This window comes from Macrobrachium rosenbergii, chromosome 6 (assembly GCF_040412425.1).
Source record: "Macrobrachium rosenbergii isolate ZJJX-2024 chromosome 6, ASM4041242v1, whole genome shotgun sequence".
NCBI classification, from domain to species: Eukaryota; Metazoa; Arthropoda; class Malacostraca; order Decapoda; family Palaemonidae; genus Macrobrachium; species Macrobrachium rosenbergii.
The window spans coordinates 20,661,843-20,675,482 of NC_089746.1; the positions used below are offsets into that span (position 1 = coordinate 20,661,843).

At 34.2% G+C, this 13,640-nt stretch overlaps 1 protein-coding gene across 38 annotated transcripts in view; it reads right to left on the reverse strand.

The window, feature by feature from the left end:
- The window catches only part of Mbs (Myosin binding subunit), a 235,886-nt gene that overhangs the window by 74,138 nt on the left and 148,108 nt on the right, over positions 1–13,640 (reverse strand). For 13 of the 38 annotated variants that reach the window (XM_067105133.1, XM_067105130.1, XM_067105129.1 and 10 more), the window contains 4 exons: positions 8,168–8,275; positions 1,970–2,126; positions 634–813; positions 294–399 (listed from right to left, as the gene is read on the reverse strand). In XM_067105133.1, the coding sequence (XP_066961234.1) occupies positions 294–399; positions 634–813; positions 1,970–2,126; positions 8,168–8,275 (551 nt within the window). Of the gene's footprint in view, positions 1–293; positions 400–633; positions 814–1,969; positions 2,145–3,554; positions 3,906–8,167; positions 8,276–13,640 lie in introns of all 38 variants that reach the window. The other 25 variants (XM_067105119.1, XM_067105117.1, XM_067105107.1 and 22 more) reach the window with 4 other exon arrangements.

Below are 13,640 nucleotides of genomic sequence, written 5' to 3' on the forward strand. Positions count from 1 at the left end.
ATGCCAACTGCATTTCGTCTTGTCTCAGCACTATTCTACCATGAGTTCAGGTTTATATGTCATCAATCTCACATGTATCTTATATAAAGCTGAGGCAGACAATGCTCTCAGAAACATGTTTTAACTTGTTTTTATATGCATTAGAATTATATTCCATCCAAAATGTTTCAATTTACACTTTTAGTAAAGTGAGGTGGTTACCTTTTAGTAGCTGAAATCACAGTAAAATAAATAATTGATTAAATCCATCTATTCTACCAGTGAATATATCTTATAACTAAAAACATACTTACCACCCTTGTCCTCTGTGTTTTTTTTTCGCAGCTGAACAGTTACAGTTTGCGTATCAGAATCATTATCTTCCTGCTTGTCTTTTGATCGCACATTCTCAAGGCAAAACTGCAAAAATATAAATTCAGTTGGCTGGTTGCATTGAGAAATAGTTTCACCAGATTACTGAGATTTTCTTAAAAAAAGAAAAAAAAATCAGGTTAACCTTGAAAACCTTTCTGGCAAATTATGAATTCATAAATATATACATAGAAAATTAATTTGCAGTATCAAAATACAAGACAAATTCATCACACACTATAAAAACTTATAATAATGAATGCTCCTAAAGATAACAATTACCTTGGTTTTATCAGCATCATCTACTTTCAATCTCCAGGATGGACGCCTTTCTTCATCTTCTGATTTCGTAGGAGATGCTGGCTTTGGTGACGATGGGGTAGTTGTCGTAGTGGTAGAGCCTTGTGGGACTGACGTGGAAACTGTCGACGCTGAGGACTCTTTTGACTCTGGACTAGATGTCTGAATATGAAGCATGTAAAAGAAATCCTTAATTATGAGTGTACTAAAATTAATACTTTACAGTGCCAGGCCAGTACCAATATAACAGCAGCAATCAAGTGTCTTATTGTATGTATGCTGGACAGACTATTACATAACATTAGGGGAACTGAATCTAGTTGATAAAACTATTCTGAGGCAAAAATAACAAATCTATCCTACATTAACCCTAAATTCATTATAGTAACAATTTAAATCTACAGGACAAAAAACTAGAAACTGAGAAATACATGATTTCAAGGATGAGGCAAAAGGAAAATAAGTCAAACAATTTTACTAAAATAAAATACCTACAGGAAAAAATCTGTCACACTAAGGATTAGGTTCATGCAGTAGGTTGAACATTCTCAAATGTAAATTGTATACAAGATCAAATCAAGTAAATGTAAAATAAAAGCAAATGAATAAACAATGGAAAAATGAATATTGCAGACTTTCAGCAGTCCAGAATAATCTACTGGCAGCCATAAAAGGCCACAACCAAAATCCTACTACAATGGATGAAATATGAAAACCCAATCCTAAGATCCCCTATTATGTTTGCTACACCCAATCCTAAGATCCCCTATTATGTTTGCTACACTATCTTAAATTTACAGAAAAGTAAAACGGGAAATTATTTTCAATTTTCAATAACTAAAATGTATATACAGACTACATCATAAGCCATTAGTAAGTAGTTACACATCCTTTATAATCCTTTGATCTTAAAATATGTAAACTTAGTAACCACCATACTCTCCTCTGCTGAAGTGTACCTACTTGATAAATACTTTTTATTTTCTGAATTCCACAAATTTTCCCTGAACATATTCATATTTTATAGAAATCCCTTCCCTCAGACTTTCTAATACACTAATAACTACGGCAACAGAAATATAAATCTTCAAATCAGATCATATTTTCTGCACTCAAACCAAGCCTAAGCTAGAGCAGTTAAGCAGCAGAGTAAACTCAAATGCAATGCCAGTTTTATTTTTTTTTTTTTTTTTCTAAGCAAAAAGCACCAAAATGACAAACCACATGCATGATAAAGATTTTGATTTTGAGCTGATCCACTCTTATATTTACATATAAGGGTCAATACAGTTAAACAACAAATATGTACTATACTCACAGATGCCTGTTGCTGCTTATTTTTCATGAGCTGCTCGGCTGATTTAATATCTTCTAGAGTTACACCCTGCGTAGACCTTCGCGTTGACCGCACCATCTTTGCATGAGCCTTTCGCTGGGTTTCACTCTCCTCGTCGCGACTTGGCGGCACAAACGACCTAGACGAGTGCACCAGGCTACACATCAGGTCATACAGTGCTCCCACCGCCCAAAGTGACGCCAAGGTTAATGACCACACACACTTCCCAACTTGATCATATTTCAAATAACATACCATACAATCAAACAGCCCTACCAAATTTTACTATAACCTAGCACAGAATTTATCAAAAATTCAACAAATTTAATCACTCATGATTCCCTTTTTACTTTTAAGTTTCAATTATATATATACACAAATCACTCTATACATGTGTGGTAATTAACCTATTTTGTTAGCACACACAAGGCATCAACCACCAAAGGCAGTCAGGTGAGGAACATAAAAAAATTAAACAAAAAAAAGTACACAGAAAGAAATTTTGTTTTGAACTGATGTTCATGTGGTTAACATGTAGGTTACTTATATATGAAAAAACACTCTGCGTGCATTTCACTGTTTCAAGTTTGCATTACTAAAGAACCCATAAAAAGAGCAGGCACCACAGTTACTTTATAATGTGCCATCTTTAACAGTAATTTTCATTATGATAAAATATTCAAATCAAAATTAAAATTACAAAAATGCTGATAATAAACTTGACAATTTTAACTTTGCATTTACTACAAAACTACATTATTCAAAATATTTATCACTCATAGAAGGCAATGAATACCAATAATGAAAGTGCTTCTCTGTAGGAGGGTATGTTAAGACAACAATGTTGTCAAAACAATATTCACCAATAAAAGGAGTCCACATGAACACTCCTTACAAAGCAAAACCCTTTCAGATTTCATAACAAAACAAATGACAAATAGGCCCAACAGGTCGACTGGGTTAAGGTTCGACAAGGCCGGATTAAGCCATTCATTTAATTTTCATTTCCATAACTTTTTTTGGAAGTTTAGCCTTTAAGGTGATAAGTTACCCTTATTGGTACCATTCTCAAGAGAAAAAACCATGGAATTAAAAAGATTAAACATGTAAAAATAGCAGTGAAGTACTGCAACAAATGGATTGAGTGTCAAGTAACAAAAATCAGGACAGTGGACTAAAAATCTAGCAAAGTTCACTAACACTGTCAAAGAAAACTATTTCCTCAGTTCCGCAAACCAAACATCTCATAACAACTTAGTAACCAAACCATCTGCAAAAAGAGATGCATTACTTAACTGCCTCATCATCATCCATCAGAATTTTATTTCAAAGAAATTACAGAATAAAAGACAAAAGAGAAAAAACATGCTCCAGTCCAGCAAAATTCACAATGGACTATGAACGTACTTTCAACTAAAAATCTTGCCAAAAAGCAATGTCAGTTAAATAAGGGATTCAGCAAAACATCATGCCAGTTAGTTATAAAGTCCTGTTTAAAAAGTCAAAAGTCATCTTTAAAAATCTAATATATTAGCAATCATTCTCACAGCTTTGCAGGCATACGCACTTGAAGAAATTCTTTATGACACTGCCTGGAGTCATTTTGGATGCTGAAGGGGGCTGTCCAGAAGGAGGATTTGGAGAGACAGGAGAGCCCTGCTGGGGGTTTTGGGGAGGATAATTCTGTGGTGAAAGGTTTAAAGATAACTGGTTATGAGAAGGAGGATTTTGTGAAGGATATGTCTGTGGTGCCGCGGATACTGAAATAGGTGATACAGCAGGTATAGAAGGAGCTGTAGGGGAAGTTGGAGAAGGAGTATTTGGCAGTTTTGTTTGAACTGTCAAGGTTGGAGCTGTTTTTGGAGGAGGGGGAATAGAAGTGGTCAGCCCCCCGTTGGTCGTGAGGGTGGTCACATTGCTGCAAGAAATTGGCAATGGTAAAGAAATACAGAATTTTCCATACAGTCATAAATAAGCCCAGCTTACAAAATTGGGAAAATCTGAGATATTTCCTTTTAATTTAAACATTCCATATCCTACCAATATCAGCATACACACAATGCAACATATACAAAATAGCAAAATGTGCACATCTACTGTACTTTAAAAGCTACAAAATAAGACACCTAACTCTACGCCTTTTCTATGTTATGCTGAAAAAAAGTCAGCAAATCCTTTTCAAAAGATGAGATATGAACATTTCCAACCTATGCCTCTACTGGCATAAAACACCTGTCACACCTAACTTCACAGAATGCTGTAGGCGAACTTTATCATATAGAAAATATAACCAAGTCCCCTACTTGTACTTTTATGATGATCTTTGGTAGATTCACAACTTGAATTACAAACTGTTAACCTGACCTGGGAGTGTCAGGATACATGGGATACACACAATGCCATATCGATGGACACAGCATGGATGGAATCACCAATAAAAAAAAAAAAAAAAATAAAATAAAATAACTACTATACAATCAGTAAGATAAAAACCTCTTCCATCTCTGAGCCATAATCTACAGTACTTCATTTTATGTATTACAAGAAAAAATGGGAAGCCTGAGAAACCCGATATGAATTTTACAAGATGATCTCATTAACTGGAAGAATGTTTTGAGAACGTTACAAATTACAAATGTACTCATTATAAGCTTTTAAGCAACATTCTATAAGGCAAGAAAGAGAACAGGATGACAAACAGTGGGAGTTATATGATTTCATCCTATCCTTAGTGAGAGTTGGGCCTTTGTGAAGAGTTAGAAGGGAGACAGAAAGACCTAGAAAATACTGGAAAGATGGAATGAAAGAGGTAATGGGAAAGAAGGGCCTTAATATCCAAGGAACATGAGTGTCTGAAAGATAGATGTGAATGGTGTAGTGTGAGAAGTGGAGCTAAACACACTGCTGATGTGACTTTGCAGAGATATAAAAGCAGCTACTGTTGAGAAAGTTTTCTGCATTGAAAAGTAAATACAGTAGTAGCTAAGACTTTGAACTTAATTTGTTCCCGAAGGCTGGTCGAAATGCAATTTGTTTGAAATATGAAACAAATTTCACCATAAGAAATTAAGGGAATCAGGATAATTCGTTCCAGCCCACCCAAAACGTCCCCCTTTTAAAATTTTTCTATTACAGTATTAATGTGTTCAAAAGTTAAATTAAGAGTGTAAAGTATGTTATACGAAGTAATAATTTTCGAAAATTTTGTTTCCATGTACAAACTAAAAATATGATTTACGAACTGTTTGGTGAAAATGGTGTGGGGCAGGCTGAGATTGAGGGAGATGAGACGGGATTCCCCCGAGGAAACCGAAATGGTCGCAGTAGGCAAAGGTTGATAAAATCAATTTTATTCACATTTTGCAAGGATAATCAAAGGAATCGATACTGTGTGTGTGTGTATAGAGAGAGAGAGAGAGAGAGAGAGAGAGAGAGAGAGAGAGAGAGAGAGAGAGAGAGAGAGAGAGAGAGAGAGAGAGAGAGAGAGAGAGAGAGAGAGAAATCAACATCCAGCAGATGTGAAAACTATCCCTCATGCATGTATGATTGTCGATGTGTTTACACTTGGATCTTGAATGCAAGGAGATTAATTATGCCACAACACATCAGTTTACTGTTGGCAAATGGCAGAATTTAAGATTATAATGCAATAAACATGAGGATTTTGCAAAATACGTTGATAAGTAAAGAATGCAAGTAAGGAAAGTTAAGAGAGATCAAATAACTTTTCACAAGAAAGTCATTTAAACAAACAATCTAAGGCGTGTAAAAGCTGAACGCGGCGCCAGTGTTTCACGATGTGGGGATTAAATTATATATTAAACTATATAATGTAAAGGAAAAGAAAAATGTTAATAGAGATATTGTACAGGAAAAACATGTTAATACAGTTTTTCTTGTAGGATGCGGTAGGCCGTCGAGTACAAGTATAAACAAGACGTCGGTCAGGTCGAAGTACAAGTATTTGTTCAACAACAACACAAAATTTCTTCAAAAAATTTCGGTCGAAAAATGGAATGTTTGATATACGAAACACTTGACAAACGAGGTACTGCTGTATTGTGAATCTACTATGCAAATACAGCTCATTTTTTATTTGTTTTTTAGTGCTGAAACCTAGAAAGGAAGTTCATCTACTACCTTTCCCTTCTAGGACCTGACCATTTCAAAAACAGGAGAAAAAGCTGCAATTTACAAGTGAAGAGTAGCTATGACTACATCAAACAGTTGCACTTCAAGTTTAAAGTCTACATATAATACTGTGGGGTACAAAAAAGAGCATAATATAGTTACAGTACAGTAAGTGGTATTGGCATAACAGAATAGAGGGCCTTGAGAACAATGGCAAAGAGGCTCATGAAAATTAGGGCAAAAGTTATATCTGTAAAAGTAAACAAATAAAACTTTGACCAATGAGACATAAACTGATAAAATTATGTGGTCACTAATCTGAAAACCTTTTATAAATTCAACACTACTAGGATGAATATGTGGAAGTGTTCTCCACATACAAAACAATAAAAAAACCAATAGCGCAAGATATTTGTTCTACCCCAAAACAAATCTGACAAAGCTGTTTGAGACCAAAATACTTAAAATAGTTTGCTAGACTAATGAAGCAATCCTTCCAAGACAGTTCTGACGGATTCAAAAACCAAAATTTGTTCAAATTCTATTAGGGGTTAGATGGGTACTTGATAAAAAGAATGGTTGGGAATTTGCCTTAAAAGCACTGAAACTGACAGTTTCATCTACCATACTCAGATACAGTAATATACAATGCTGCAGTACTATTAGGGAATATTCGACGTGACCTCCCAAAGAGGGCCAAGAGTGAAATCATACGTGGAAGGCAGGAGATTACATAAACACAGACTACCAACTAGAATATCCTCTGCATTCCTTAAAGAGAAGGCAAAAACACTTTTACCCAAAGTATAATGAAATACAATAATACTCGGAACTACATACAAAATACGCACTGCATGAACCACTGCATTCTGTGGCAATTCCTTAAATCTTCCTTAAGGATAAAATTAATCCCAAAACTTAGGTGAAAATGTAAAGCAGCATAAACAATTTATTGACGAGTGGTTGCATTTGTACGTGTTAACTCCACTGACTATGTAACTGAATTTCCAACTGGGAGCTAAAAACACAACAATACTGAAAACTTTTCAAATACAATACAAAGTCAAATCTCTCTATTTTTTCTACAATTCGATTTTGAATAATTTCAAAATGTCAAATTACCACAATTCAATCTTATATTTGACTGTTCACCTTAGTCACTGATACACGGGTATTCTTGTAAGACTGCTATGATGAAACCAAATCTAATGCAGATATCAAATGAAATTACAAAACTAGTTTAATAACTTCAGATATGCAAGTCGGTCTATTAAACTATAACTGTGTATGTATAAGTGCACCAATTAATTTTCATTCACTGTTAGATCTTCTAGAATTGAGAAATTCACATTCAATCTGCTTTCATGACTTTAAAGGAATGTTTACATAAGCAATTAAATTACAAAAGATAGTTTAACATGATACCCCAGATAAAAATCCTGACTCTTACATGGCTGGATGCATACATTAGCAAAATCAATTCCACATTGCTAAGGAGTTCACCATAAAAAGCTTAATGCAACTTTCATTAGCTAAAATAATAGTTTTCAGTCAAATGCAAGGGGATGCGGCCAAGAAGACAGCTAAGCTGATCAATCCATATATTACAGAACACCACTGAATGCTAAACCTTTGATAACCAGTATTTTCACACAACAAGACTTTATCAGACTACAAGAAAAACGCACATGTAGATACCCTCCATTAAATGCAATCAATTTCTTTGTCAATGAAGCAGTAGAGGTAATACTTTACATGTGAAATATAAAAGTTACACAATGTTAAAACCACAAACTCATACAATGTGCAATTCCTGTATTATCTGAATAATGATTTAGCTCAACCAGTTCCCTTTGAAGACAACTGAACATACCATGAATGCTTAGCAAGATTTATACCAAAAAAAAAAAAAAAAATCTCCTGAATGGAAGAAATATGTCCCCATAATACTGCAGCTAGCTCAATGCATATGTTCAAATATACAACATGAATTTGGAAGACCAAACTACATATTACACAAAATTAATAGATTGATGCACGTAGGATTACCTTCCAATTGAGCGGACAGGTTGTGAGGTGTTGGTGGTTAGGACTGAATTGGTAGAGACTAGTGGTTCTTGTAATGAAGTTACACGGGCCATGCTGTCCACATGGTTCCTGATAAAAAAGGACATATTACAAAAGGATTACTTTAGACAAAAAGAAAAAAGTGCCACAGAAACAAGGGAAGAGAAAACAATTCATTTCCAGTAAACTAACGAAGTACATCACCATGAGGTACCTATGAAACTCACTGAAAAGCACTATTAAGCATAAAACAAAAAGGCACTCTTGACACCTGAAAATCAAAAGACAGAGTTTTTTGTAATTTGTTAATTTGCATGAACAAGAGGCATCCAAGTATTTTTTTGGAAATGGTAGACAATAAGAAAGGTGATACAACATTTGGTAATCTTCCACTGGTTTTCTCCAAATTAAAAAGCAGGATATACAAATCACCTAAAAAATCTATATCTCTGCTAATCTATTGCTTCTTTTTAGCAATTATAAGGAAATGAACTTAACCTACTATTCTACCAGCAAGTGACCAGAAGCCTACACTACATGAAAAGTTATTATAATTTTGGAACCCACCCTACCTTCTTCAAATCTAAGGAGCAACCGGCATTTAACAATAGTAATACATATTTAAATTCAGTAAGGCCTTTCAGCTATCTAGCAACATATCAATAGAGTGCGGACAAAAATCACAATGACGACTTTCTACTCCCAACTCAAAAACCATACAACGTAACCCATCATTCTAGCAATCACCACTTATCAATAGGAAATTCTTCCAAATCACATATAATTACACCATTCCTTAAAGACTGATACATATCCTATTGTCTCTTCTGTCAACATCATCACACATTAAAAATGAAAACAAACAAAATTTACATGGCACACTGACAGCATGGATACAGTATGCATTTTCATGCTCAAATCAAGACATAAAACTGACAAAAATTCTGCAATGTAAAAGCTGTTTGCAATCATACTACACCACTGCAACAAGACATTAAAATAAAAAAGACAATAAAAAAAATAAGTGAACAGGACACTTTTTAGACCTCATGCACTTGGCACATCAAATCTACACCAGCACACATGATATAAACCTTCCACGCACCTCAATCATTACCATGGTAAAGTTCTTATGAAGTACTATTGGCAAGAAAAGTGAAGATACAGTTTTCTTAAATCTTTGGACACATATTGCTGAATAATATCACACCTGGCAACTCTAGAAAGGGGGCGGAGTTCTCAAAGTCATTGTGTTTGTTGCTTTCTAGATTTCTAGTAATTTTAAACCATAAAGATTCTGTAGAAGTCCCATGATCATTTATACTTGAATGCAATAACAGCCTCTATATTATTCGCTAATGTTGGTTTGGAAACGTCAGTTCAGAGTAGAATATTGATCATCCTTCAACAGCCTCTATATTATTCGCTAATGTTGGTTTGGTAACGTCAGTTCAGAGTAAAATATCGATCATCCTTCTTTAAAACTGACCACGAAACCTTGCTCATAAGTGGTGTGGTGACACTAAAATGACGTAAAATTTGTGTGTAATTGGAAACAATCTTAATTAAAGAAAATTTTTTTTAAATTTGGGCAATATCCAGTGGAAATCGTGAGGAACAATACAGGAATGAATGCAATATTATGATGAGAGAAAAAGAGCTAAGAGAGAGAGAAAGAGAGAGCGTAAGCATAGGCCTGTCTATAGAGATACATAATTCATTATATTTACTTTGAGAGACTGTGTAATAATATATTTTTAAAATATGTTTTAGAGAGAGAGTTATAGTTGGTGGTGGACTTGTGATGGGAAAAGGCAGAGGAAAGAGAGGTGAGTTGGTGCACAGATTCCTGGGAAACAAGGTAACAGGGCTGCCAAGATTGTGCTTCACTATACTAGATAAAATTTGAAGGACCATAGTATTCAAGTTAATTCTCTAAAAAATTCATACCCTGGTCTTAGATTTCATTCTACAGTTGCTGTAACATTCAAAGATTGTAAACAGAAGTGGGAAATTTCAATCATAGGATACGATCTTTCTTGGTTTCTTGATATAGTCGACTTTTGAAATTCGATTAATTCAAGAAAAAGCTGTGTAAACATATTTCTTACCACAGGCTATGAAGGTTTTATATTGTGCAAAAAATGCTAATGTATTGGGAGATCTTTCAGTCTCGTGGCAAAGTAATGCGGCTGTGTTAACTTGCTGTGTAGGTGTACTCCGAACTGCTTGTAATGGGAGCATAGCCAGAAAATCTTCAAATTGACAGGCTACTTTAACCTTGATAAAGATTTCCTTTTAATGACAGCACTTTGTAAACAGCTACTAGCATTCAATCCATGTTAACATCAAAGTCATCAACATGTGAGTACTGTTACATCATTATCCAGTGACTGGTGCTTTCCCTCTTGAAGTACTCGGGCACCTCCTCACACCATAGAACAGGGGTTTTCAACCTTTTTCTCCCCACGTACCATTTTGGGTATTTTTAATGTCAATAATGTACCCCCATCACTTTGTATAAAGTAGAAAACAAAACAAACGCAGAAAAACATTCCATTGTGCATATTTGCAAGTACTGTACTGAAGGGAAGTAAGTACACAACTCTCCTGACATAACCAACAATATTGTAAACACAAAGAATTCCATAAAAATAAAGAAAACTGTTGATAATTATTTACCTATGGCTATGCAGTCAGTGGGCGGCCAGGCCCCTAACCCTAACACCTGTGGGGAGAGCGTGTTGAAAACCCCTGCCATAGAGAATACTCTTGAGAATTTAACTATATTTGCTCAACCTACCTCAGCCGTCGAAACACAGTCTGCCATTGGCGCCAGCTAACTTTAAACGCTTCGGAATACAAACATAAATTTGTAGAAACTTAAATAAATGACCATTACTGCTTATGATGATGCAATAATAATCCTGTTCACAGAGGAAAGCAAGTAAATATTGCCATCATGATACGAAGTAAGACAACCAGCGAGTCCCCACTCTATATTCCAGATCTCTATGAACAAATCCATCTGAGAAATTTCATTTACTTCGGACATACATAGTTTTTAAGTTTTTGAACGTTTTTGTTTTGCAGATTTAATATGTGATATAATTTGCATTGTATTTTCATATTCTAGAGTAAGTCTACCAAGATTGTGTTTTTTGGTAAAAAAAAAAAAAAAAAAAATTAGAAATTAAATGAATGAAAGCTAATGAAAACTGTATCCTCACTTTTCTTGACAATAGTACATCAACCCTTTTGCAAGGTGGTAATTTCAAATGCAAAAGTAAACTTCTATTTACCCTCTGCCTAAGGTTCATTAGCAACTTTGTAGCAACTAGTCAAGAGAAACCTATGGCCTCACACGTCTGCATTTTTGTAATCAATTTTTAATGCAAGCAAACTTTCTCAATACAGTATTCTTCTCTTTATTTTCAGATGCAATTTTCTTAATCCATTCAATCCCCCCAAAAAATTTATAGCTGAAAAACTAAAGTGCACACACAAAGAAAATGGTACCAATTTTTACACTTCTAACTAAAAATATCATGCATACATCAGACCATTATAACCATAATGAATCGTTTTAGCCCATAAATAAAATCTAAATTAATTACCAATGACCTGAGTTCTCATGTTCCACCTACTACTATCTACTGTTAAAAATATCAGTTTGCTCCTTCAACTGCAACACCTAAGTAACTCTATTCATAAGTCCTCACTCTCATTAAGTAAAGTGCATTCATCCTCTTATAATGAAAAATCTTAAATTCACTGAGAAATGTATTATGTTACCATCTCTTCAACTTTCCAACACAAAGTAAATTAGTACTAAGTAAATACAATGCAATTTCATGCTAATAACCAAAATGGTACCAGTCCTTTCCTTTATTTCATTCAAATACTGCATAGAGATGGAAACATTAACTTAGTTTTACCTGACCTGTCTATCTGATTTATCGTAAAAAAGGATCCTAAATACTGAGAGGATATACTTTTCATAACTAATACTAAAGAACAAAGGTAAAATACACTGAAAAAAAACTATAATATTTACAAAACAGACTATAAAAAATTTCACTAACAGACGATATATTGGCACCTAACTCACAAAATATGAAAATCGTACTTCTTTCAGTTAAGGAATCATTATCTTTTAAATTAAACAACTTGTTATCTACAGGATAACCTAACACATCTAGTATTCTCATGAAGTATAATCATGATACGTTTATAACAACAGCCATTTTAATCAAAACTACAAAAGACTGAGAATTAATTGGAGAGTGGTATGTAAAATAGAATGCTAATGCTCCTTAATACGATGGCTCTTTTCTGAGCCTATTTTTACCAAGCTAAACTATTTGACACATCTTACACTACAGTTACACATGACAAAAGTGAAAATCCACTACCAATTACTCTTAAATTACCCTTCTTCAAATCTGTCATACAATGAGAACATTTAGAAACAAGGCTTACAATGTCCAATGACCTAAGGTGCACACTAATCCCAAAGAACAAATTGATTATAGTTATTACTGCAAGTAGACTTTCCAAAGTAAAAATATTCCTCCTAACTTGTCTGGAATCACATTATTCCTTTGCAGAATTTTTTATGTCTATACATAAGTTACAGCTTCAAAAGTTCTGTGCTTCTTGCAACATACATAAAATTTCCTAAACAATGTTTACCAAAAAATTCTTTTCTTTCAATCTAATATATGCTGCTTTTGTTACGTTCCTCCCGTAGTTAGTTCAATTACATAAAATTTCCTAAACAATGTTTACCAAAAAACTCTTTTCTTTCAATCTAATATATGCTGCTTTTACTACTCTCCTCCCATAGTTAGTTCAATTAATTTTAACTCCTAATCTGCACGCTGTGTTTTCTACCATGGCTGCTAGATCACAAACCACACAAGTGTCTTTAATGTGAGTCTGCCAACAACTTATCGTTGCATACTACCATTACCTCTGCCTCATATTCCCCTGCTGTTCACAATAGACTGTTGATTCTTTACCTATCATTTTTAACCTGGAGAAAAAATCAGAACAGCAACTTGATACTGAAGACAAAAATATTTTACATAACTTATACTGGTAAAATTTTACATAACTTACACTGCTTTCCAAGCATTTTTTTCATTAGTTATATTCCTTATAAAAATATTGCTCACATATTTAGTGTAATTCTACTTTTATTTCCAATTCAACCAAATTGAAAAGTAATTTGTCTTGTGAAAATCTGCCTCTCTTCCTAAATATCTTGGTCACTACAGCAAAATAAAAAGAAAGGCTTGGCACCACATCCTCTCACACAATACTAATAATGTATAGCAGGATCACAAACCCCAAAATAAATTTCAAGTGCACATTATCAACAACTGACAGACTACTCAATTAGGGTAATCTTTCTTAACCACCAAGTGGTGGAAGTTATTGCTTTTCTTTT